At 38.1% G+C, this 23999-nt stretch overlaps 1 protein-coding gene across 4 annotated transcripts in view; it reads left to right on the top strand.

The window, feature by feature from the left end:
- PDSS2 (decaprenyl diphosphate synthase subunit 2) overlaps positions 1 to 23999 on the top strand; it is a 125341-nt gene that overhangs the window by 69138 nt on the left and 32204 nt on the right. For all 4 annotated transcript variants that reach the window (XR_012659610.1, XM_075087398.1, XM_075087396.1 and 1 more), the window contains exon 3: positions 7706 to 7904. Coding sequence is in view for 3 of the 4 variants with exons in the window: in XM_075087398.1 (XP_074943499.1) it covers positions 7706 to 7904 (199 nt within the window). In the remaining variant the exon portion in view is untranslated. The remainder of the gene's footprint in view (positions 1 to 7705; positions 7905 to 23999) is intronic.

The following is a 23999-nucleotide window of genomic DNA, read 5'->3' as shown; positions in this document are numbered from 1 at the left end:
GTAATCCAATAAATCTTTTTGCAGATATCATATTAGTTTCTCTTTTTTCTTTACATCTTCAGAATACTTGTGGTTTTAGTTTGGTTTGAATTGTGAAGTTAAGCTAGCCAGCCCTTTAAAAAAACAAAAAAAAAGCGCCATAGAATCTAAACTGTAAAGCCACCTTTTTTTAACAGTATTTATTTAAATACTGGCTCATGTCTCAAGTCTACTTTTTCTTCCCTAGTAGTGTAGAAAAAGTCTCTAAGAACAGCAGAAGTAATTGTTGTCTCCCTTCTTAACACTTTCTAGCGAGTACGAAATCAGTAATAACTGAAATTGGATGTGAAGCTACAGAAGTTCTCATATCCTTGTCTATGAGGCTTAAAAACATAGCTAAGCTTGCCTCCATGTCTCACATCTGGTTTGAGCAGTGCAAATGTTCTTTTAATACCTGTCCCTTGCAAAATGTCCTTTGCATCCTCCTTGCTGTAGAAGGCCTAACATGACAAGGATTGTCTTTAGGGCAGGTGTATCTGGATTCTTACCTGGTCAGGTCAGCCCACCTGCTCCTGATCTCTTAGCTCTGCTGGATTGCTACTGATTTTCTGGATCTTACAATCATTAGATACTTCTTACTGTGCAGGCTTCCTCTTGTTGTTTTCGTCTTTACTGGTCCCAGCCTGCGTGTCTGCCTCCAAGTCCTGGAAGAATCGGTTTGACACACTGATGCTGGTGGTATTCTTCTGCTGGCTTCTCTGATTAACGCTTTCTTTTTTTAAACTGAACTTGGGGTAGTGATTCTTACCACAGATCTGTGTCTAGACTCTGTCACCTGCTTCCCAGAATTGATGCTTTTGCTTCCAGGCTGGGAATATTTTTATTTTAGCCCATGCGCTTTGAAAGGGGAATGACCGTGATGGTGTCATCCAGCACAAGAAAAATGAGTGGTGCTGTAGGTTGTGGTCCCTGTTACTTCGCTGGCCACTGATGTTGTATATAGGAGTAAGCCAGACAGAGCCTTCAGACTCTGAAGTTCACCAGGTAGGGCTTCATTTTGCTGGGAGATGATGATGCAAATGTGGTTCGCTTGCAGTCTGGTGCAGGCAGCTGGCTTCAAGGCTTGAGGGCTGCTAGCTACGCTGTAATGACACAGAGGTGTCTGTCTTTGCACATCAGTGGCGCTAGTTTGGAAACTGATACAAACTGGTTGTTTCATGTCGCTGTCTGGAGTACAAAGGGGGAATTGGTTGTTCTGTGGTAGACCTACATTAATTATCAGTGAAATCAAGACTGCCAAAACCCTTCTTCATAATTCCTGCATTAAGACAAGGAACGGGAGCCTGACTTCACGTGTCCCTCTCCCCTCTGGTGACCACCCTCAGCGCTTAGAGAAACTGGCTTGCTGAATTGAAGTGAACGTCTGCCCGCTAAAAATCAGAAAATATTTTCAAACCCTATAAGGGGCTGAGAGAAAAGCTTCCTAAGACAAATTAGGGGGAAAAGAATTTAGGCAAATGGGGGGGGGTGGGGTGGGGTGGGGTGTTTAATACAGAATGAAAATATAATATATTTTCAGGAATATATATGGAAAAATACATAAAGGAGCATAGGTAGAAGTTTTGCTTCAAAAACTTTGTGATGCTAGCAAGGTATGGAGATGAAAGAGGTAAGATATATAGCCAGTTTAAAAATAAATTGATTGATAGGAGTGCAATTAAGCAGCATACTCAATAAACTTCATAGAATTGATGTCTTTAAACTTCATTTAGCCCTCAGGTGGAAGATGCCCTTACAGTAGCTTAGCGACAAGATAGGAGGAACCACAGAAGTCTTAGTGTCTGACCTTGTTAAAGGATAGCAGTGGGTAGATACTTCCTGCTAGAGAACAGATACGTAAGTCATGGTCATGCAATGAATATTTGGTGCTGCACTTAAGTCTGCTGCTGTATCCTGAACGTTTTTCCTGTTAGTGAAACCAAAGCACCTGCCATACCTGTTGACTGGTTTAAACACCTTCCCACACCCCCACACCCCCCCCGCCCTTTAATTTCTTGTAAAATAAACTATACACAGAAGATGAGAATGATGCTTTCCATCACCATGATCCTGTTTGTTGCTCACTATACATTGTTCTTTTAATCATGGTTTTATTAACCATGGCATTGACTTTGACAAGTGAATGGAAAAAAGAACTGTAAAAGTCACTGCCCTTTCTTGCTGTGTAACTAAGTGGGTTATCCTGGTGCAGCACAATGACCAAAGGATACAGGTTAAATTTGAATTTAGTGTGTGCACCTTCCTGTCTTCACAAAAATATACCAAGTTCTGCCCAAATACATTGTCTGTGCTTAAGATTATTACTTTAATTCTTTAGTTAATATTTAATTAATATTGTAATATGTTAATATGTAATTACATATATAATTTCGTATGTAATTTTCCACTAAAGAACTATGTCACTTTTGAGATCACAGGTATATATAGTTTATTATAGTTGTCACTAAACTGGAATAGATGCTGGTATTTTTGAGAGTTGGTTGTTTTTTTTTTTAAATACCGAATGTAAGGCTATTCATCCAAATTAATCTTTTGTGTTTTGAAGGGAAGCTATTGGGTGAACAATGACAGAGAAAATGTTCAAATCTTGGGTGTATACTGTTAGCCACTTTAATTCAAATGTTCAATGATAAGAGTTCTTAAAGAATTTTTGATCTATCAATTTAATTGTCTTTGTTCATTGCAGTTGCTTTCATTGTTGAAAATTTTAGAATACGGATTTTAGTGGCCAGTGTCAGTCTTTGGTCTGTTTCTGTGAAATATTATGCCTGCTATTAACATTTTATATTATTAAATGGTTCTTTGCATAACCTATCATCCTCTGAGAGGGCCAGTGTATTTCTGATAATGAAACGTGAACTGACTCAGGTTGTCTTGCTGTTACTGAAGCTTGAGTTCCCATTGCAAATATTGCAGAGGGGTATTTAAGCTGAAGTACTCTTTTGTTCACAGCAATACAATTGAATTATTTATTGTTTCTGTTTTATCATGTGTTTAGCAAAATGCTATTTCTATTCTATTGAAATTAGGGACTTGAAGTCTCTTATAAGAACTCTTAAAGAGATTGTACTGGCTAACGTTTCGTAGGTGCAAGCCTTTAAAGATAACGCAAACAAAGATATTCAGGATGACGGGAGGCAACACTGCAAAATTAGTTTTAGAAGGTTGCACAGGAAATCTGCTATCAAAACTTATTTTGTTTCCACAGAATTTTGTTTCAATATTTTGCCAAATCCATTTGCTATTTCATGTAGTTTTGTGAAGGCTTTAAAGTTTGTGTTGAAATCTGCATCTTAGTAATGGTGATACTGTGATGAGGCAGACTCCCTGGCATACAAATAGGAAACTTTAATCCAAAACAAAATTGTGAAATGCGTTTTTTGAGATAGAATCATATTTACAAAGTTTCTCCATTTAGTTCTTTATTTTTCTCTGTAGTTGTGGTGCCTGTATGAGTGTGGGGTTTCTACAAAACCTGTGTTCATTGTTTTGGCGTCACAGCAGCAGGATGTTGCAGCTACTGCATTAGTTTATAAGGGCAGATATAAAAGATTTCCTGAAGTCTGCTCAGCAGTTCACTAAAGTTCACCAAAGCATACTTGAATATGAGTGGTCTATGTGACTTCATTGCAGGAGGAGAGCAAAGAGGAAGACTAGAAATTGCACTTGTTTTTCTTGTTGCAGGATCTAATTGTTACATAACTTAGTTTTGAGGTTTTTCTAGTCCTTTCATCCAAGCTGCTCTTTCACAGTCCTAAAGTCGGTATAGTGTCAATTGACCTTGCTGAAGAGGTTTTTTAAATTACTTGTGAAGTTAGTGTTTCCTTCATACTTTCCAGGATGACATTTGCAGCTTGAAGAGCTTATAACCTAAGGGATACTTTATAGCAAGCATTTTACAGAGATTTCTGTTAGTTACACTGGTACTAAAAGGATACACTGGTACTACAGTTGAGCAGAAAAGCATGAGGCAACTTAACGTGCTGCTCCCTTTTACACACCACAGGCAAGAGAAGCATGTGAAATAAGATTTTTCGTGAAGTAAAGAGAAGAAAGAAGAGAGCCAAGAATGTGTCTGAGGATTTTAACAAAGACTGGAAGGGGTAGGGGGAAGTATTCACTGAGGTAGTAGATAGTAATTGACTTGAAAGGGTGATGAGCAAATATGTCCTGTTGTCCTGTTTACAGAAACAGAGGTTGTGGAGCCTCTGTCCTTGGGGATATTAAAAAGCCACCTGGTCCTGGATGACTGGCTCCAGGTGGCCCTGCTTGAACAAGGGGTTTGGACCAGATGACCTCTAGAGGTCCCTTCCAACCTCAACTGTTCTGGTGTTCTCTTAGTGGTGGAGGGGAAGGGGGAGCTGTGTTTCCCAATTAACTCGGCTTAAATAATGCACCTAACAATTGAACTTGTGCCTGTTTGACTGTGTCCCATCAAAACTTCTTAGTAAGGTCGCCCAGGTACTGTCCAAGCCTCTGCGCCACCGTCTTTGGAGCAACATTACTGCATGGGGGTTGATCTTGGAACGGGGAGAAAGAAAAGGAGATTAAGGGGTGCGTGGAGCTCAAAACAGCATCATCTCTTGAAATATGACGCCTGGAAGTGGAGCCTCTGGGGCAGTTCGTGGTGGTTTGCAGGGAGTTCTTCCTTCAGTGGCAAAGGCCGAGAAAGACAGATGAATGTACTTTGGCATTTTGTGAAAAAGTGTTCCTTATTCTTATTCTGCTTCCATTTAGATATTTAATGTATTTTTAAAATGTTGACTCTTTTCTCAGTATTACCTTGCTATGTAAGTAACTCTTGTGGCAACTGCTTCTTTGTTGGGTGAACATGGGGTCTGGAGTGGGAATAGGATGGAAGCAGTAGGCGTTCATAATCCTCTTGCCCTGTTGTTTCTGCTTTTGTACTCAGTCATATGTTGTTTTAAGTCCAGCATTGCATAAATGTTAAATTTTTTGTATTTTGGGATTAGCTGCTTTCAAATACAAAATTATTTAATTACTGACTTGTACTTTAGATTGAGAAAGCTGTATATAATATTGCTTTAGCCATTCAATAGTAACTTAATATCAGGGGGGAGTTTTTTGTTGGATGTTTTACAGAGTCATCTCAAGAACCCCCATGTATTCATAGCAGCACTCTGGGCCTTTTAGTTGTGCCTGGGTATTATGGGGTTTTTGCAAAAAAAAATTAAATCTATTGCCTGGGATTTCTGCAGTAGCTTTGGTTCTTATATATTTAGTTCACTACAGAGAGAGTGGAAGAGTGGTGTATAAGATTAGAATTGGATGCAGATTATCTGCCTAATATAGTTCTTTTTAGCACAAATAATATGAATACCGTTTGGAGAACAAACGGATTACAGAAAAAGAAATGAAAACATCCAGATCTTGAGCATTTGGAAAGCATGACACTGATGTATTTGTGTAACCTTTTCATGAAGAGCGATGCTGAAGTCAAAGAGGGGATTTTGATTTCCTTCATTAAAAGCTTATTAAATGAAGAAATAGGACAGTCATTGTTTTGCTTCAATAGTTGGGGGTCACAGAGGCGGGCCTGATCTCCTCGGGATATTAATGCCTGCTTTCAGCTGGGGGAAATGAGCCATCGCTTGAGTTAGCTGCAGCTTTATGTGCTCGTCACTAGGGATCCCCATATGTCCTGGGATCTGCGGCAGTCGGAAATGGCAGAGCTCGGCAGCAGGGAGCAGAGGGCTCTCATTGCTATTCATAACAGGTAGCTCGGCTCAATCTGCCCAGAGCAAGTCTGTTTAATGTTGATCAGCTGTCCATCTGATAAACCGAATTGATATGGACATTTCCTCCAAGGGCTGCCCTGACAATGACAGCAGGAGCATCAGGATGTCTTGTTAGTCTTTTTCTCCGAGCTTGAAATTTTATTAACCCTATGTTAGAGCCGAGCCAAGCGTGATTACAATACTGCGGCTGTAGTTTCTCCCTTGCCTCTTTGAAAAACAGCATCAACCTTCAATTTTTTTGTCTACACGGAGAATGGCTAGCTGCTTTGTTTTCAGATTCTTTTCATGGAGGAAAAATTGTAAATTATAAAGGCAGCTTTTAAAACAGTTTAGGTTTTTTGTGTGTGACAAAATACATTGGGAACCTATGTTTATCCTCTTCCCCTCCAGCTCATCTAGCTTTTGCATGCCTGCCCAGGCTATGTGGCTCTGCTATCTCTTACCGCTTGCTAATTGGCACAGATCACTGGCCTGAAACGGGTTGCTGCTGGGGCTCTTCACAGGTCAGATGTATTTGGGGCAGAAGGTTACTTTAAAAGAATATCATTTGGTGTGGGTGCAACAAATCTGCACAGTCCAGAGCAAGCAGTATTAATTTACTCAGTACTGTGCTGGTACTGGGGCAGACTCTAACGTGTATCGCCAGGTATACGCGTATGTGAAGGTATGGAGCAGTTTGGTTACTCAGTGAATCAGTGCTTGGCTGCTTTTGAATATGCACGGAGAGCAGAACATGCCTTGTACTAGGTTGCAATTTAGTTTGAACTTTAAGGCCTTTTAGTCATCTGTCTAGTTGAGGGCACGCATTGCGTTTTTGCTCATACGTGAAGTCTCTATGACATAAGGGGAACTGCTTGAGTCAGGAAAGATGTGTATGCGCTGAAGATTTCATATGAGGGGGGCCTGTGTATATCTAGGTTTGCAGCATTAAGAGGATGCTCCAGTGTGTTGCTCTGTTCCCCCCTCCCCTTGTCCCCACTCAGCTATTATGTCTGTTCATTGCCCTGTTGTAGTTCTGAGCTAAGGTGACATCTCTGGGCTCCTTGAAGTGACAGTCGCTAACTCTTGGGAGCTATGGGGTTGAATTGCGGGAGAAGGCTGTGCTAATGACTCTTTTCATGCCTTTTCCCAAAAATGAAAATAAATAGAGGGCAAGCCTCTATGGGATAACCTCTGTGGCAAGACTCTCACACAGATTTGAAGCCCCTAAATTCAGAATGTAGCACACTGTGTGTTGGAATAAGAAGTGTTTTGTAAACCTATCCAAATAAAATTGGGTCTGCCTCTTTGCTGGACAATCACCTTTGCTTCTTCTGACTAAAACAGTGAAATATCGTTAGTACACAGTTCTGAAATGTTCAGCTCTCTCTCCTCTCCCCCCTACACCCTTCTCCCTTTGTATTATTGAACTACAAGGTATCCTGTTATTAATTTAACTCTAATTTGAGCAGTCGTTGACTGCAACATTCTTAGTGTTCGAATCGGCTTGCTCGCGAGTCCCCTGCTGATACGTCCTTTGTTGCTTCCCATCAGTACTTTCTGCTTGGCATTTTCTTTGTGTCAGTGTCCCTCCAGCTTCTAGAAGACAAAGCAAAAAAAGAAGGCACCATGAGGACTGTATTGATTACCTAGCCTGTTGTGGTTTTTTTTGAAAGAATTAAAACAAAGGGCAGTGTTCCTCCAAATGGAACCTGCGGTACCTGCGGCTCCCCTGGAAATACTTAGGGGCCTGATGAGATACTTCTGTCTGCTTAACACTTGCCGGTTGTGGCTTCTAGAAGTAAATAGAAGAGCTATATGATAATTAGTAAAATATCTGTTTAGTACATAGCGTGATCTGTGTATTTTTTCCCCTATATTTTTATTCAAGGCGTCAAAAATAATTATACTTTTTCTTTTGCTTTCAGTCAGCGAAGTCTAGCCGAGATTACGGAACTGATCCACACCGCCTTTCTGGTGCATCGTGGCATAGTAAATATTGGGGAGCTCAAGTCATGCGATGGCCCGCTGAAGGATATGCAGTTTGGAAATAAAATGGCCGTTTTGAGTGGAGATTTTCTTCTAGCAAATGCTTGCACAAGCCTTGCGCAGTTGCAGAATACCAAGGTAAAAAGAAAAAAAATTCTTCTACTGCCAGAGCAAGTAACCATTACTGAGTCTTCCGAAAGAGAGGTCTTTTAAAAAAATCAGCAGTTATGATATGTATATGTATCTGTAGCACCCTTCAAAAATCAGCATACTTACACTGTAGCTGTAGATGGATTGACAGGCTGCTCCTGCTGGGAACGTGTTTACTACTGTCCTGTAGAATTACTGTCCTGAGGCCTTTAGTATACATTCTAAAGCAGTGTGGCCATAGGTAGTAATGGATGAACGGTTGATTTGGTGAATTTAACGTATATGCAGTGGCATCCTCATTACATGTTGGAATACACCACCTCTGGCAGACTGCCAGCTGAAGGGATGTTTGGTTTGTTATCTTGTTTTACCTTGTGCTTTGTGAAAGGTTTGTCTGTCTTAGGAAATTCTTGGGGGAAAAGGCTTCACTTCTTTGTCTACACAGTGCTCAGGTGACTTTTTACTCTTAATGAAATTATTTTGTTAGGCGTTTGTACGCCCCTGAGTATTGCATTGCCCTATTAATGTGGATGTACTGGCTTCTAAAGGGCAGCTGCAATCCAGCTGCTCAGCCAAACTGTTTGAAAGTTTACAGGGAAATGTTTTTTGTGACAAATTAATTGTATAAATGTATGATCTTACAAAATGAGACTGATGGAGACCTTAAGAGATCATCTCTGGAGTCGGTTCTTCTTTTCCCCAGACAGGATCAGCTACACCAAATCATTCTTGACATGTGTTGTCCTAGCTTGTTCTTAAAACCTCCCGTGGTGGACAGACATTCCTGGGCATCCCTGTGCCAGTCTAGTGTGACACCTAACTACATGTGTGGCTGAAGAGCTTGGTGTGCCATTCACTGGAAACAGAGAATAATTCTTTGCAGGGGTACTTCTTATATGTCTGAAGATTACTGAAGATTGTAATGTAAAACAAATGTTTGTCATGTGTGCAATTGTCAATGATCACCATAGTTTTAATCCTCAGCTTGAGGAGTCTATTGTTTTTAGATTCTCCTGCTAAAGCTCCTCGTGATGGTAGTTGAGTATTTCTGTACTGCTTTGATCATAAGTGTGACAGTTTCTCTCGAAAGTGGTGTCATTTTGTAACATAGAGCTGAGATTCAGGAGAAGAGACAGTAAATTAGATGTCAATCTGCTGAAATAGTGGGTTACGCCATTATGGTGATAGCTGGTAGGAAGTATTAAAAAAAAGTTTTAAACAGTGCAAAATTTTAGCCATACCATAACCAAAATGGGGTGCAATTGATTTTACTAATTATTATTGATTTGTATCTGGTTTTGGGGGTTTTGGGGTGGGTTTTTTATAGTACTTAGTAACATTCTCAAGGCAGACCAAAGGAATTAACCCTACATCAATTTTTTGTTTCAACATAAGAGGAAACTTTTTATAAAATGTAACACTATTACTTTGCATTTAGTACATCATTAAAGGTTGCAGCAGCAACGTATAATCCCTGAAGAATTGCCAGGAAACAAGCCTACAGTGAAATGAAGCACAAGTGCAAAGAAATACTTTTTTTTTTAAAAAAAAAAGCAATCATTATACTGCATGTCGGAAAATTCTGCCAAAACATTTTAGCACTTTTTTCATTTTTCTGACATCTAAATACTTTCATAGCTTCTACGTACGATAAGTGGGATGCCATTATGGAAACTGATTGACTTAGTAAATTATTCTTTTTCATACGTCTAACCCTACCAGTGAAGTTAGAAAAATTGGAGTACAAGCTATAGAAATCTCTTGACAGGTGCAATGATTTAAACATACTGTATTTATTCTTTTGTAAATGATGAATTTTCAAATCTGGCATCTGTTTTTCAGCAGTGTGAAATAACTGTGACTTTCTTCCTTCACAATGTTTTGTTTTCTTTGATGTACAAAGTAAAAATCACAGTACCGCTTTTTTGCTGGCATTTATTTGGTAGCTCAGCAAACTGGCTAATGAAATGAGCAGCGTCCTATTGTATGTTGTACTGACCATGGTGGGCTATAACCTCTATAGACATACATAGCTCTTGTATAGACTAGAATTTTAACTAAAGGGGTTTCTGACATTAACTGAAACCACTGCTACCAAGATAATTTTATTGTGCTGTTAAACTCTTGTGTAAGCTTATGTATGATGCATTTATCTCTGTGCTTCTCTCGGGGCTGACAATTAGATGTGAAATTCTGTAGTCGTAATGAAATGCAGAGCTATTTTATAATTGCCAAGGGTAAAATTAGCAAAGTCAATTATTTTTCCTTAGGCTTTTCCCTGTAGATATTAAAAGGCTGTAAGGTAATTGCCTTAGGTAACACTTTGATTTTTAAATAACATTAAATATAGGAATTGTTGTTGTTAATTCATAGTAATTTTCCTCTTCTTGCTACTGTTGTGGAATATAACTGTAATGATGTTAACGAGATTCAAGGCTCAGGGTTAGTGGTTTTGGGGGTTTCTTTTAAACTAGCGCTCATATTTCTCATATGTTTGCTAAAGTTATGCAAAAGAAGGGTTTCAGGGGTGTTTTAGCTTGGTTGTTGGTGTGTGTTTTTTGTTTTTTGTTGGTTTTTAGTATCTGAGGTACAAGGACTCAAGATTTCTTGAAGTGTCAATTAGGAAGCCTCTGCAAGATAAATTCTGCTGTTGTGCTATTACAGTAAACTAAAATTTTGTTTTTTGAACACACATAGTAATCCAGAAGAAAGCATTCTCATTTTCTACTTTGTGAAATTATGAGACATTAATTATGATTACAAAGTTGGTATTGACTGAGGCTTAAAATAAAGTACTGAAGGGCAGATGCAACTGCATGATACATTTTTGTAGTCATGGCAAAGTTCTACACTTATTCAGCTAATAAAAATTGTTTAAAATGAACAGTAATTTCTTCTAAAAGATTTTACAGCTACAAAGCATTAGATAGATCAGATCACATGTATTTACAATTCTTTTGTACATTCATGTTAACTTTTTGACCACATTGTATAAACTATCCTTTTTTTTTTTTTTGTCTGCTTCGGGTTTTGATGGTGGATTTTCTTGGCCTGCTGATTGCAGTGATAAATTATATTGTTGACTGAAGATAATATCAATATAACCTTCCTTCAGAATTGTGTCCTTTAGTAGATTGCACGTTGCTAATCCATGGATTTTAGAACAGAATTGAGCCTCAAGAGGAATTGGGTTGGCTATCTTTTAGTAATTGGTGTGTCAGCAGTGAGTATAGGAATGGTGAACCTTTGACAAGGAAAGGCATGGCTGGTTTTTGCTACTTAAATAACACAGTAATGCATGGAAATGTGCTAATTTATTGGACTGGGGTGTGTGTATGTGGGATGATAGGGTTATTTTGATAGGTTTTCTCATTTTGAAGTTGCAGTGTTTTGATACTAGGATTGTGATAAGATACTTGTAAAAGTCGTCATAAAAACGTAGATGTGGAAGAGGTGGAAAAGTTATGTTTGCCTAACAAAATAAGGTACCTTCCAACTATCTTGTGGGATATGTGACCATATACAGTTTTAAATAAATATTTGAGTAAATTATTAAGAAGTGTAAAAGGATATGTTTACGGGTTGGTTCTTTGTTGCCACCTGAAGGTAATATATCTTCAATATTTGTTATCATCTCACTTAGCTTAGCCAAGGATGGGGGAGTGCTAACAGCAAGTTTTGTTGCATGGAAGTGCTGCTTTGACTCTGGTAGCAAAAAGTGTTGGTTTTGTCTTTGATTTCTGCTTATGTAACCTTCGCTTCTTGTAATACTTTTAGGGTGGCATTCAGACGCAAACATAGCAAAAGTAACAAGCGTTAACTGGCATTTTTGTCACCTTTCAGCCAGACACAAGATCTGGACGTTTTAACACAAGTGGTGTGTGAATATTGGCCATGATATTATCAGATAATGTGCTTTTTCAGGGTATATCACAGACAAGTTGGAAGAAACCTGTTGCTGGAGCTTCCTAGAGCATCTGAATCATCAGTTGTCTTATGAAACTATGGAGAAGGTGCATAAAAGATGTAATTGTGACCAGTTTTGATCCTCCCACACTCTGAAGACAGTGATACATAAAACTTCAGAAGGATGAAATGATGCATTTTAGTGCAATGCCTACTGTAATGTGCTGATGACTAAAGAAAATTGTAGAATAATCTGTAAATTTATTGCTTGCAACTCCATAAACTGATAGGAAGGCATCCCTTTGTATTAAAAAAAACCACCAACCAACCAACACCAAACTGTCAAAAAACAACATATATGTATAAAAAAAAAAAAAACCCACACCCAGCCCAAAAAGAAAAAAAAACCCAACCAAAATAGAAATGCCTAGCCCAAAAACCTGACCTACGTGTAATGGTAGTGTTCTCTGTAGTTCTAACTGAAATCTTAAGAATGACTCTATTTTTCCCCACTATAATTCAGTGAGCTCTTTTTGGAACGATTAAACCGTTCACAGAAGCACTTCAAAATCTACAGCCTGAAAGCTTGGAATTGAATTTAAGAATCTTGTCTGTCAATGCAGAACTCTGCCAGAAGACCACATTATAGAGCATTGTTTTATTAAGCATTATTTGTTTATAAATAAACAGTAGCACAGATGTAGTACTCATAGTGGATGCATTTCCTTATGTTAAGTTTGCGTATTCCTAAAGGCATAAATGTGTTGTTGACAAAATAGGCCCTGTGTTTGCATAAACATTGAGTTATTCATGTAAGTCTTCCTATGTCTTCCTATTGCAATAGTCTGAATGTACATTGTGCTTCATAGAAGAACCGCTTATCTTGAACTGTGGTTTCTACTTTTGAAGCATCAGTTGGGGTCCTATGGGGAATGCTCCGTTTTGAACTTGAGCGACTTGGTTCCTTGCTGACCAGCGAAGGATACGGAGAGTATCCCCTTTTGGGAATTATGCCAGTTGCTCTTTCAATGTAAATCGATATTTCTGAGAACTGACAAACAAGTCAACTAGAATCTACAATTATAATTTTGAAATGTCTTTTAGGAGAGGTAGTACTCGCATCAGGCCTTTTCTTTTCCTGAATGATGTCAAGAGAAGACCATAAACTTTTCAAAAAATATTTTAAGTATTAAAACAGTGAAAAATCATTGATGGGCTAAGGAAATTATTCTGAGTATCAGTGGCAGTTTTCTGGTCCTCTCCTCACAACTGAAAGCTTATGCTGAAGAACAGGAAGAGTGCACACGAACAAGAATCCTAGACAAAATACCATTTCTAAAAGGAATGTCTTGTTGCCTATGTAAAGGCAGCCATTAGCAGCCATTGACTTGTAATAGGTCCAAATTACTCTTCCTCAGAACAGCGCTTTTCATTTTGTTTGAGGTGAGTAGAAGGTGCTTCTTGGTAAATGTAGTTGTGAGATGAGTTATTTTCAGATCAGTGAAAGCTATTTTGAAAGACCTATTCTTCATTGTTTTCTCTGGTGGAAAATCTTAACCATAAATACTTGCTATGTATATTACATTATATTTTGGATAAAATAAACAAAGACCCTTAATCTGAGTTTTCCTTCTGAGATTCTGTAGCTGTATGGATCAGAGAAGGCAGGATGAAAACATGTAGGAAAGGTGAGAAGCAGGAGGAGTCTGCTCCCAGTTACAGTGTTAACAGTGAAAACTGAAGCTGATGATAAAATCATTTTAAAATAATGTATATATTTTTAATTATTCTTAACTCTTCATCTCTGCTCACTTACCTACTTCCATTTCCCTCCCTGGTACAAGTTGCTGTTAAGAGATAAATACCTTAAAATTGTCAGCTCACAGAGCAGCTGGGTGACACTGAGGCATGAATTTGGTAAGAAACAGAGATCAGATTGGATCGAGACACCCAGGTGATAAAGTTTGATAGTAAAATTGAGTTCCTGAGAGGAAGAAAGATGAAGAGAAACAACCTTCAAATTTTTTCTACAGAGCAGGATCAAGAGCTTTTTCTGAAGTCTGTTATCATGACTGTCTTGCTGGACCTTACCCTGAGGCACTATTTGGTGGTGCCGTACTGGACTAGATAGGGAGTAGGATAGTATCTATACTGCTGAGTATTTTTATTCTAATTTAGTATTTTAGAGTGCTACAGGAGTGTTTCTCAAAACCAGACACTACTGCAAAATATCAGTAAGTTTAAAGAACTCTGAACTGAAAAAAGTACACTTCAGTGGAAAAGTATACTTAAGGAACACTTTTATCTGGGAAATGGGGGAGAAGAAAACTAAGGAAGAATTGTAATGTTTTTGAACCGTTAACCTGATATAGGATGACATAAGACAGCATAGCCATCAGCCATCATGATTGCATTATTACAGAAGAAAGCTCTCCTTTGGGCAACCCTAAGTAAGGAGTTCTGTGTCTTCAAATATTGAGATACGTATTCGATATTGGCGTAGAACTTAGCATAGATTTTATTGGAGAATACAAACACACTTTCAATACTGATAAATACATTGTTACGATTCATACATAATTACGAATCAACTCTTAAAACTTGTTGTAATAATTATTTTTAGGGTGCACCAAAACTTACTAGTTTGCATCCAATTCTGAGAGGTAAATTTTGTTTTAGTTTACCTTGAATTAAAACCTGAAAGAGATTGTAATTCAAACAAACTTGATGTCCATTTAATGGACATGTATTGTTTTTTCTGCCCAATGTTCTCTCAGACTGGATTTTTAATAAGATTTCTTTACTAAAGTTTTGTTTACAGCCATGTGAAGTTCCTTTGGTAGCAAAAAGGCACTCTTTGTAATAACTGAGGAAAGTATTTATGGGAAAAAAAAAAAATCCTGTATGTTAGAGATAAAAGATTAAAATCTATTGGAATCAGTACTTGCTAATCAAAGTTTTCCCATGCTACTGCCTTAAAACTTGTGTCTAGCATTCCTGCTGTCATTAGAGGTAACAGTTCTTGTGGTGATGATGATAAAATTGTGGAATGATGCTAGTGAATCTCCTAATTACTGCATTGTGCTCTGCCCATTGACCCTTTCTGTGCTCATGTGAGTGGAACAGTTCCTTAGCAAGAGCATCATTTGCCTTTGTTTTCAACAGGTAAATTTATAGCCCCTAAAATAACTCCTGAGAAAATGAAGCATTTTGGTTTTCATAATCTTCCACGGATTTTTTTCTATTTCACTTTTGCTATCTATAACTGGTAATATAATTAAATATTTGTAAAACTTCATTACCTTAATGGCTGCAATTATATATTTGAAAAGTAATCTTTTGGAGAAGTTAAATTAGAGGATTAGGTGACGCAGCTTATTAACTTATTAATTTAATTGAAATGATAAAAATTATACCGAATCTGTAATTGTGGTAATGGGTTAGAAACAGTCTCCTTTTTGATCCATAAGGGTTCTACTGCATTGCAATGAATGTCGGTTTTGAGATTACAACCACTTAACTTTGTCTGGATTCCTAATCAGTGCATTCCTCAAACAGGTCTATCCTTTACCTTAGTGGCCTTTTGCACCTGTACTGGTTTTTAAAGCTAGTGTTTATGTTAAGCTTTCCCAAAGCTAGACTCTACTGGGGTTAGTATAGGTCTTTATTGAAAGGGATTATTCTTCTACGGTTCTTGGCCATAGCAGTGCTGGAAAATTTTATGTTTAGATTTCAGTCTGTTTTCTGTCCCCCCACTTCTGAATGAAAAAAATGGTTTTAAAAAAGAAGTTATTTTTGCCACTTCCCTTATGGACATGTATGACTTGTAACCAGCGCCTTGTGCCAGAATGACTGCTGCAGAACATGGAAGGACTGAGATTGAGACTGATATCAAAATACGTAGTCATAGGTATCACTGTGAATAATCAAGTCTAAGATTGAAGCTCTTTCCCAAAAATATACTGCAAGAATATTTTGAAAACACTGAGGCATGGAGCTATCAAGAACAGAATTGTGAGTGTTTGAGATTCTGTCTCAATGCTACATTGACTGAGCAAGTAACAGTCTCAGGAAAAAGTTATCCACTCAGTTCTGGTGAATTTTCAATAGAATACTAAAGGTTTTCCTACTGGCTTGCAGAAAGTCCGTTGAATGTTCTTGCCTCTGAATTGTCTTACTAACAATTTCCTCAACTTGCATCTGCATTTGCCTTCCTCGTAATAGCAGTCGGACACATCTTTCTGCTTCTCTGGTCTGTCTGGCAGATCAAAGTTAATGCTTACTGCTTGAGTTCCTGAACCAAATACCTGTCATTATTCCAGATAAATATTGTCTTCCTCAGAGGTAAAGCACACAGCTACTTTTACCCCCTGGTTAAGTAGTTCTTTTTCTGATAGAACTGCTGTATGCCTCGTTCTGATTAACAGAATGGTCTGGAAAATACTAATATGCTACCTGTGCATGAAAGAGAGACGGCTTTTCAGAGATGACTCTTGAGCATCAGTGAAGAACAAAGTGAAACCTAATTTGAAGAAACTGAGAAAAAGCTGGTTCTGTTGAGAGGAAGGTCAGAGGTCACCCAAGATGTCAAGAAAATCGCTATACCTTGGATATGTGTTCTGGATAGCTGGGGTAGCAGTGGCTGACCCCGCTGTTGTTTGCTACCTTAATGTATGACACTGAATTGGCAGCTGTCTAGTGGTGAAGACAAATGGTTTAGGAGTCAAAAGTATTTGCAGGCTTTGAGATCTACATGCATATTGTGTGTGTGTGTGTATATATATATATAAAAGAATATAAATTTCATTGAATGTTAAAGCCAAATTATGGAAGAAAGGTTTTAATATTTTTTTGTTAAAAGGGAAACCTCTCTACTTGTCAAAGAAGACATTGTCTTTCAGTTATTTGAGGCAAACATTGAAAAGGGGCTGTGTTTGATATTTCCTTAACTTTTAACAAGCAGCTGTATCCAGGGTGTTGATCTCTGCCAGAATATGTAGGAAATTGATATTCAAAAGAAAATGAAATTTATTCTAAGGAACTGAAGTAATGAAAACTGGTGGGTGTGTGATGTTTTATTCTGCATGAGATGCACGGTGTGAGAAAGGACTCTCGAGAGCCAGCAGTTCTGCTGCTTCATTCACCACCTACTTAGAATAGGTATTGCCACTGTCTGGGTTTCTTAAAGCAGAGATGTTTATTACAGCTCTTTCTTTCACAGCCATGAGTAATCATCATGGGGGAATTCATTGCTAAATAGCTTTAACTCATACACAAATTATAAAATGAAAATGGATTTTCATAAAGTTGCAGAAGGTGATGTTCTCCATGAGTGATGTTTGCGATGCCAACTTCATTCTTTTTATAGCTGAAGCAGTGGAAGATCACAAGTTGTGTTTTCTTGGCTTTAAATAAAGTCCGCTTCTTAAACATAGGATTCCTATTAGGAGTGCATAGTATGATAAAAAGCAATCCAATCTGTTTCTGGTGAAATGCTGTCTTAACAATATTATCTCAAACAGCTTTTTTTTTTTTTTTTTTTTTTTGAGTGAGGACTTAATACATATTAACATCCATCTTAGAGTAGGTGGGATCTTAGGACATGTTTGGTTCCAGAGGTGGACTTCATGATAAGATGGTTAATAAACAATTTTGCAGAAGGTCTGGAGATCACAGTCGTTCATATATAGTCAGCTGTCCACCTGGAGTACAACTTCTACAGAGAATTCACTTTTAAAAAGTGAAAATAGACTTTTGTGATGATTCAGTTGCAATTCAAAGCTCTTAGCATTAGTGATAAGAATCTAAAATTTGTCTGTTTGGCCTTTCTTAGTCTCCCAAGAACTTAACTACTCATAAAAGGGAAATCTGTTCCCAGTACAATCAGCAAACTAACCCTTCTCTAAGAGAGTATTTGGCACTAGCCTTGTAGCCTTGGTTTTATTATTTCAAAGAGGAGAAAAGTTGTTATTGCTGGTGCTGCAGATGCATGTATGCAAAATCAGCTGTGGTCCTCTTCCACCAGCTGCTAGTATGACAGAATGGTTGAGGTTGGAAGGAAGGGACCTCTTGAGATCATCTAGTGCAAACCCCCTGCTCAGGCAGGGTCAGCTAGGACAGGTTGCCCAGGACCATGTCCAGATGGCTTTTGAATATCTCCACAGATGGAGACTTTACAACCCCTTTGGGGAACCTGCTCCATTGTTTGATGCCCTCACAGTAAAGTGTTTTCATGAGTCCAGATGGAATTTCATGTGTTAATTTGTGCCCATTGCCTCATCCTGTCAGTGGGCATCGCTGAGAAGAATTCGGCTCCCTCTTCTTCATTCCTTCCCAGCAGGTGCTTATACACATTGTACTACTAGGAGAGGCTAAAAATACATGGCTTGTAAATAGGGTGATAGATTACATATCCTCCCCTTTTTATGCACTGCAGTAAGGCTCATCTTTAAAATGAACCTTCCCAGGGTCAAATTTTTAGTAGAAGTGCCTTTACATCTGGAGTGGCTTCAGTGCAATAACATAGGGCATAAAATTATAGCAGTTAGGTGGATAAGTATATTGTATTTTTAAACCAAATGCTGAGGTGTTTGGCATCTTGTTGGCTAGCAAGAAGATTGAATCTCTGGATGGACTGGAAGTGGTGGTTAATATCAGCGTTTCGAAATTCAGCAGCATTTCACTTGGATTCTAGAATCTGATTGCTGCCACTCCTGGTACAGAGGGCTGTTGATTTGCTAGTTTAGCAAACATCTGCAGCTTCATTTAGTTGATTCCATATGTCAGATGCTAAATGATATTACTTATGATTCATGTTTATTCAGATACAGTCTATGCAAAATAGTTACTACCACTCGAATGTATATTTTCTGGCAGTTTGGAGCTGATCAGATTATTTTTTAATCTGTTTAATCCACAATTCATTCATGAACGTATCGCAGTTCAATGGTTGTCTGCACCTGCATGACTGGAAGTAGTGTTTTATAGCCATGCTCTCCTGCTTAATTTATTGATGAGGAAGGTTTTGTAGCTACAGAGGACTGTAGTCACAATGCCTTCTTTGTTCACTCTTTTATATAAAAGAAGGATATGCAATGAAATGATCCTGTCCAAAAAGGTTAGGCTGAAGAAATCATGTACTTCTCTAACCTGAGTCACTCATCAACAGTTGGTTCAGTGCTTCAGCGCAAGCATCTGCTGCATTGGGTCTACAAAGATATTAATACACTGTGTAAGGTACCATGCGGAGGTGAAGAAGGGAAAACGATATTTCTTCTGTTGATTATGTTATTGTTAAGGAAAATGACTGAATTATGCACCAGAAGCCTTAATACTAGTGAGAGCCCCTCTGTGGAGTGTGTTGCATCAGCATGAAAAGGGTAACTTAACACTGTTGAAAATCCTTAAGATAGACTGACCTTAAGGCAGGTATTTGACAATACTAACAATATTCAAATTGACGGCTGCAGATTATTTTGAAGAGTTTTTTTATGTCTAGGAAGTACCTTTTTATCAAGTAGTGGGTTCAGGTGATGTGTTTACATTGCATAATGTGTTTTGCTACTAATTTGTCATTAAGACAGTGAAGAAAATGGTGTGTTTTCCAAGAGCATTTAAAACTTGCTAGAAAGCAAATCACTGAGAAGTCCTTTCCGTGTGTTTCAGCTAAGAGAGGGACAGCTTCAAAAAAATAGCAAAGCTCAAGATGATTTTAAATAGTAAATCCAATAAGATCCAATAAACATTGCATTAAAAATATCTGTAGACTGGCACACTTAGTTACCTGTATGACTAATGGTGTTTGAGGAGATTACTAGGAAAGAAAATTGAATTCGAGGTTCTTGGAACTCCATAGAGGTTTTTTTGCTCCCTTTTTTTTTAGGTATTATTGAACAATCAAAATCCAGTTTCAGCTGTTCACTGAGTTTTGTCTTTAGCTTCCTAGTGTTGCAATATTTCTGTGTCAAATGCAGGAGAGTATTTAAAATCCTATGGAAAGTTATTAGAATTAAAGTGTGGAAATATTTCCAAAAATTAACACCTGGGGAGAGGGAGGAGTCAAATGCAAGTTGAAGGAACTTTTATCTGTATATTTAATGTTCCCTGGCTATCTACTTTTCTTCTTTACTTGTATGGAGAGGTCTTGCTACATTTTCAAGTCCACGCATCAGCAGCAAGGAGTAGGGTCTGTCACAGCAGATGTGTAAGGAATGGATATTGTTTCAAGACCAGCAGCCCAAAAAGACAGAAAGAGAAAGACTAAGAAAGGAAGGAATTACTTGTGGTCCTTCTTGAAAGGAATTTGGCAAAGCTAAAGTTTGTCAAATAGAAATCGGGAAGGATGAGGAGCAAAGATATATCCATTGCTGTGTTCTTCCTACTGCTGTTTCCTGCTGTAGGAGCTTCATCATTTCCTTGATGTTCCCCTTGAAAATATCCAGTAGAGTCTGGAGAGACACTGAATTACTACTCTGAAATAGAGTGGTCTGTGTAATCAATTCCATTTCAGCTGCTGAATTTAAAATAAAACCACCACATATTGAATGGAGCTCAAATTCATTCCTTTTTTTAAACTAGGATGAAAAACAGGAGAAAATACATATGCAGTGTTATGTTGCAGTGAACTTTAAACAAAATATTTCAAAGACAAGTAAGGGGAACAAAGTGCTTGAGTTGCTAAACTGATGGCAGCAATGTCTTCTTTTCATCCAGGGTGTTTAGAAATCTCGTGAAGGATGAGTGGGGCCCAGAATCTATTCTTTTTACCGTGCTTGAAGGAGTCTGAATTGTATCTTCTAACTTCGAAGTAAGATATTCTGGTAGAACACTTTCATTCTGTGATTTCCCTGCAGTCCTCCTAGCTTTAAAGTTTCACTTGAAAATACCTGGCTGTTTTTTATAGGCAGATCTGGATTTCCCAGGGCAGTCAGCTGCAGGCAAGAACTGGGCTGCTGTACCCGTGCCAGTGAACGCGTGGCTCTATTCTGTGTCTCTCTGTGCACATAATATGTTGGGAGTTCTGAACCCTGAATTATCTTACAGATAGATTCTGAGTAAACTGCCTGAAATATTTAGTCTGAGTTCAGGAAAAGGGTGGAGGAAATTCAATGTGTGGATGGTTGAACATCCTGAGTAATTCTCTGAACCACTACGAAAATTACTACTGCTTTGTTTTACTACTTCAATCAATATTTAGAAAATCAGAGCTTGAGAAACTAGAGTAAAAGTAAATTTAAAGAACTTAGAAGGTCTAAAGCTCTGCATTTTTGACAGATAAGTTACTGTAGCAGAGAAGGGCAAATTAAGTTTCATCAAGCTTCTGATCTTCAAACATGCAGAGCTCTTCTGGCATTGAAACATAGGCTGATTCAGGCTGATTGAAACAGGCTTCTGGACTATTTCATATTTGCATAAATGGGAGAGGTCAGAGCATGAACTCTTGCTGTGGAATCAGGCATCACGTGCTAGCATCCAGAATTTACGTCATGTTATACACTTAGTCTGCCTAAATAGTAATAGAGATTTTTGCTTTAACAATCAGTCTCTTTTCCCAATGTTCATCATAAGTTGGCAGCCTTTGTGTTGATCTTTTAAAAGCAGAAGACATCGCATGTCTATGAAAGGTGTTGAGTTAATGGCTCCTTAGGAAAAAAAAAGGCAAACCAAACCCTAGCAGAACTGTTGCAGAACATGTGTTTAAAGGGCGTGAAATTATTTGTATGTGCACCTGTCACCTGTGAGGAACGGGTCGTGCCCTGGGCTGCTCCTAGCCCTGCGGATGCTCTGGGGGAGCAGAAAACACAGTGCTTTGGAAGATGCTGATGCAGAGTGGAAAATGAAAAATAGAGTGGAAGTTTGTTTTCTCTCAATATGTTACTCCTGCTCATCTCGAGTACTTAAGAAGGACCAGGCTTCTCAAAAATGTGTAGAGGAGTGGAAAAATAGTGGGAAGAGAGATTATGAATAGGCTGCCTTTGGTCTTTTTTGAGATGCTGCTGGTTTGAAGCACTAATTCTGGCAGTTCTTTCTTCCCTTTCCCTGTCTTTGAACTTGTTTAAAACGGAGCTCAACCTTCAAATGAGAAGAGAAGAAAAGCAGTTGGGAGCACTTGATTTTTCATCTACCTTTCCTGCTCTTCAAACTTGCTTATCAGCAAGTGGAACAGGGCACTGGTCAGGCAGAAAGGCACTGATGAGAATCGACATGACTTGGATACTGTTTTCTGCTCTTCCACTGTCATGCTGCATGATTTTGTGGAAAATTACTTCCCTGACACTGTTTTCCCCTTATATAAAACAGGAAGGAATAAATTTTACGGGGGATGTTGATTGCTTTCAAATTTTCTGATGAAAAGTGCTGCATAAGAACTAGTCAGTGTATCATTGACTGCATGAATACTACTGAATCTGTAATAATTTTTCTTCCTCTATATCGGTTTGGGATACAGGGGAAAATTACCTGGTTTCCTCATTTTTCATTGCTTTCCCCAGCACTCAGGACCCCAGGCCACTGATATGCTGCAGCAGATGCTTTTCAGAGATCAGATTAAGGGTTGATGAAGTAACAGAGCCTCATGCAAGCATCCCACTGTGCTCTTGAAACTGGAATTTCATTCCTGGTAGTGATTTGTATGGCCTTGCATTTACCTTACAAAAATATGATTTTTTATTTTTTTTTTTTTTTTAAAAAGAGAGATTTGGAAAGAAGGGAGGTAATATTAATACTAAATTCTGGCTAACATATAGTGTTCTATTGAACACTAAAGGCCTAATGGTATGTAATATATGGATTCTTCTAAATAGTGGATGTGTAATTCTCCTAAGATGTTTTATAAACCATAAGAGGAAGAGGTACAATTGTTCACAAATGTTTTGCCAAGATTGTTTTAAGTCAGTTAAAATTGCCTTTGAGAGTAGAGTTGCACTAAAAAGAGAAAGAAGAGATGGAAGAAAGAAACCCCAAAACAGGGTCCTGCTTAGTCTAGAGTTTCAGGCGAAAGAGGAAAAGGTCTGGTTATCCAGAGCCAGATGCATTGTTAAAAGTTCATACTATCACTTTGACATTTAGAGTAGGACTCAGTGTCTTTGTAAATTCCTCTTCGTATTACCAGTGTAGGTCTCTGAGCTCAGACCATTTCACAAACCATAACATTTTTTAGTGAGTGATTGATCTGTATTATGTGTCCTAGCCATCAGGAGAATCTTGGGATGTTGCTTGTATAAACGGTAATACAATCTGATCCTGGGCATTTAGTTACAGACTTTCATAGACCTATTGGCGATACCCAATCCTCCTGGATTTGGTAATAGGGCTTATCTGATACCTTTAAAAAAAAGGGGGGGGGGGGGAGAAGAGGAAGGAAAAAAAAGCCCCTCATTTTCTCTGTTCCCCACTTAAATAACTCAACACATCTGGCAACACTGTAGGATCATTGTCCTTTCAGTTCCTCGGCAGCTCATATTGCTACAATATTTCTTTGGTATCTAGTTTCCTAAAGGGCAATGTGATTTTTCTCCCTTTTTTTAGGCTGTTTTTATAGATCTTGCAAATTAACCCATATGCATTGCAAGAAAAAACATGACTTTTAATCAGCACCATTTCTAAAGTTAGCGCTTGCTCTGTGTGTATGAATATGTATATGAACGGGTGTTTAAAAAAAAGAAAACACACAACCTTTCTGCTGGTACTCAAAACTAGCATACAAATGTGTTTTTATTATCAAATAAAGTATGCCTAAATGTTAAAATATCTTTCTGTTAGGGGGTTTATCATTTGACTTCTTGTCTTCAGTTACAAGAATGATAAAAACTGAAACTAAATCTTTTAATTCAATAAGAACTATGTTGAATTTTAGGAAGCAAAAAGAGGGATCAGATATAGACTTATATGCATAGGAAATTAAACATTCAAGAAATTAAAACTTTGTGAGCAACTAAAGGGGTAGCCTTAAGGTGTGCTTATTTCAAATGCCTGCATTTAATTTTATGATAAATCTGAGTATTTTGTTCCAATTAAGACAGTTCATGTGCATGACTTTAAATTGTACAGTAGTTCCAGGGAGATTGTGGACTGCTTGTTTTACATTCTGGATCAAGTTCAGATTTTTAGGCTTTGCTTGAATAAAATAAAAAGTCTGAACCCTGAAGATAATACAGATTGATAAATCTGATTTAAACA

Source organism: Phalacrocorax aristotelis, chromosome 3, assembly GCF_949628215.1.
Source record: "Phalacrocorax aristotelis chromosome 3, bGulAri2.1, whole genome shotgun sequence".
In the NCBI taxonomy this organism is placed as follows: Eukaryota; Metazoa; Chordata; class Aves; order Suliformes; family Phalacrocoracidae; genus Phalacrocorax; species Phalacrocorax aristotelis.
Note: the sequence above shows the minus strand (reverse complement) of the source record. Positions and strands in the feature narration are given on the sequence as shown.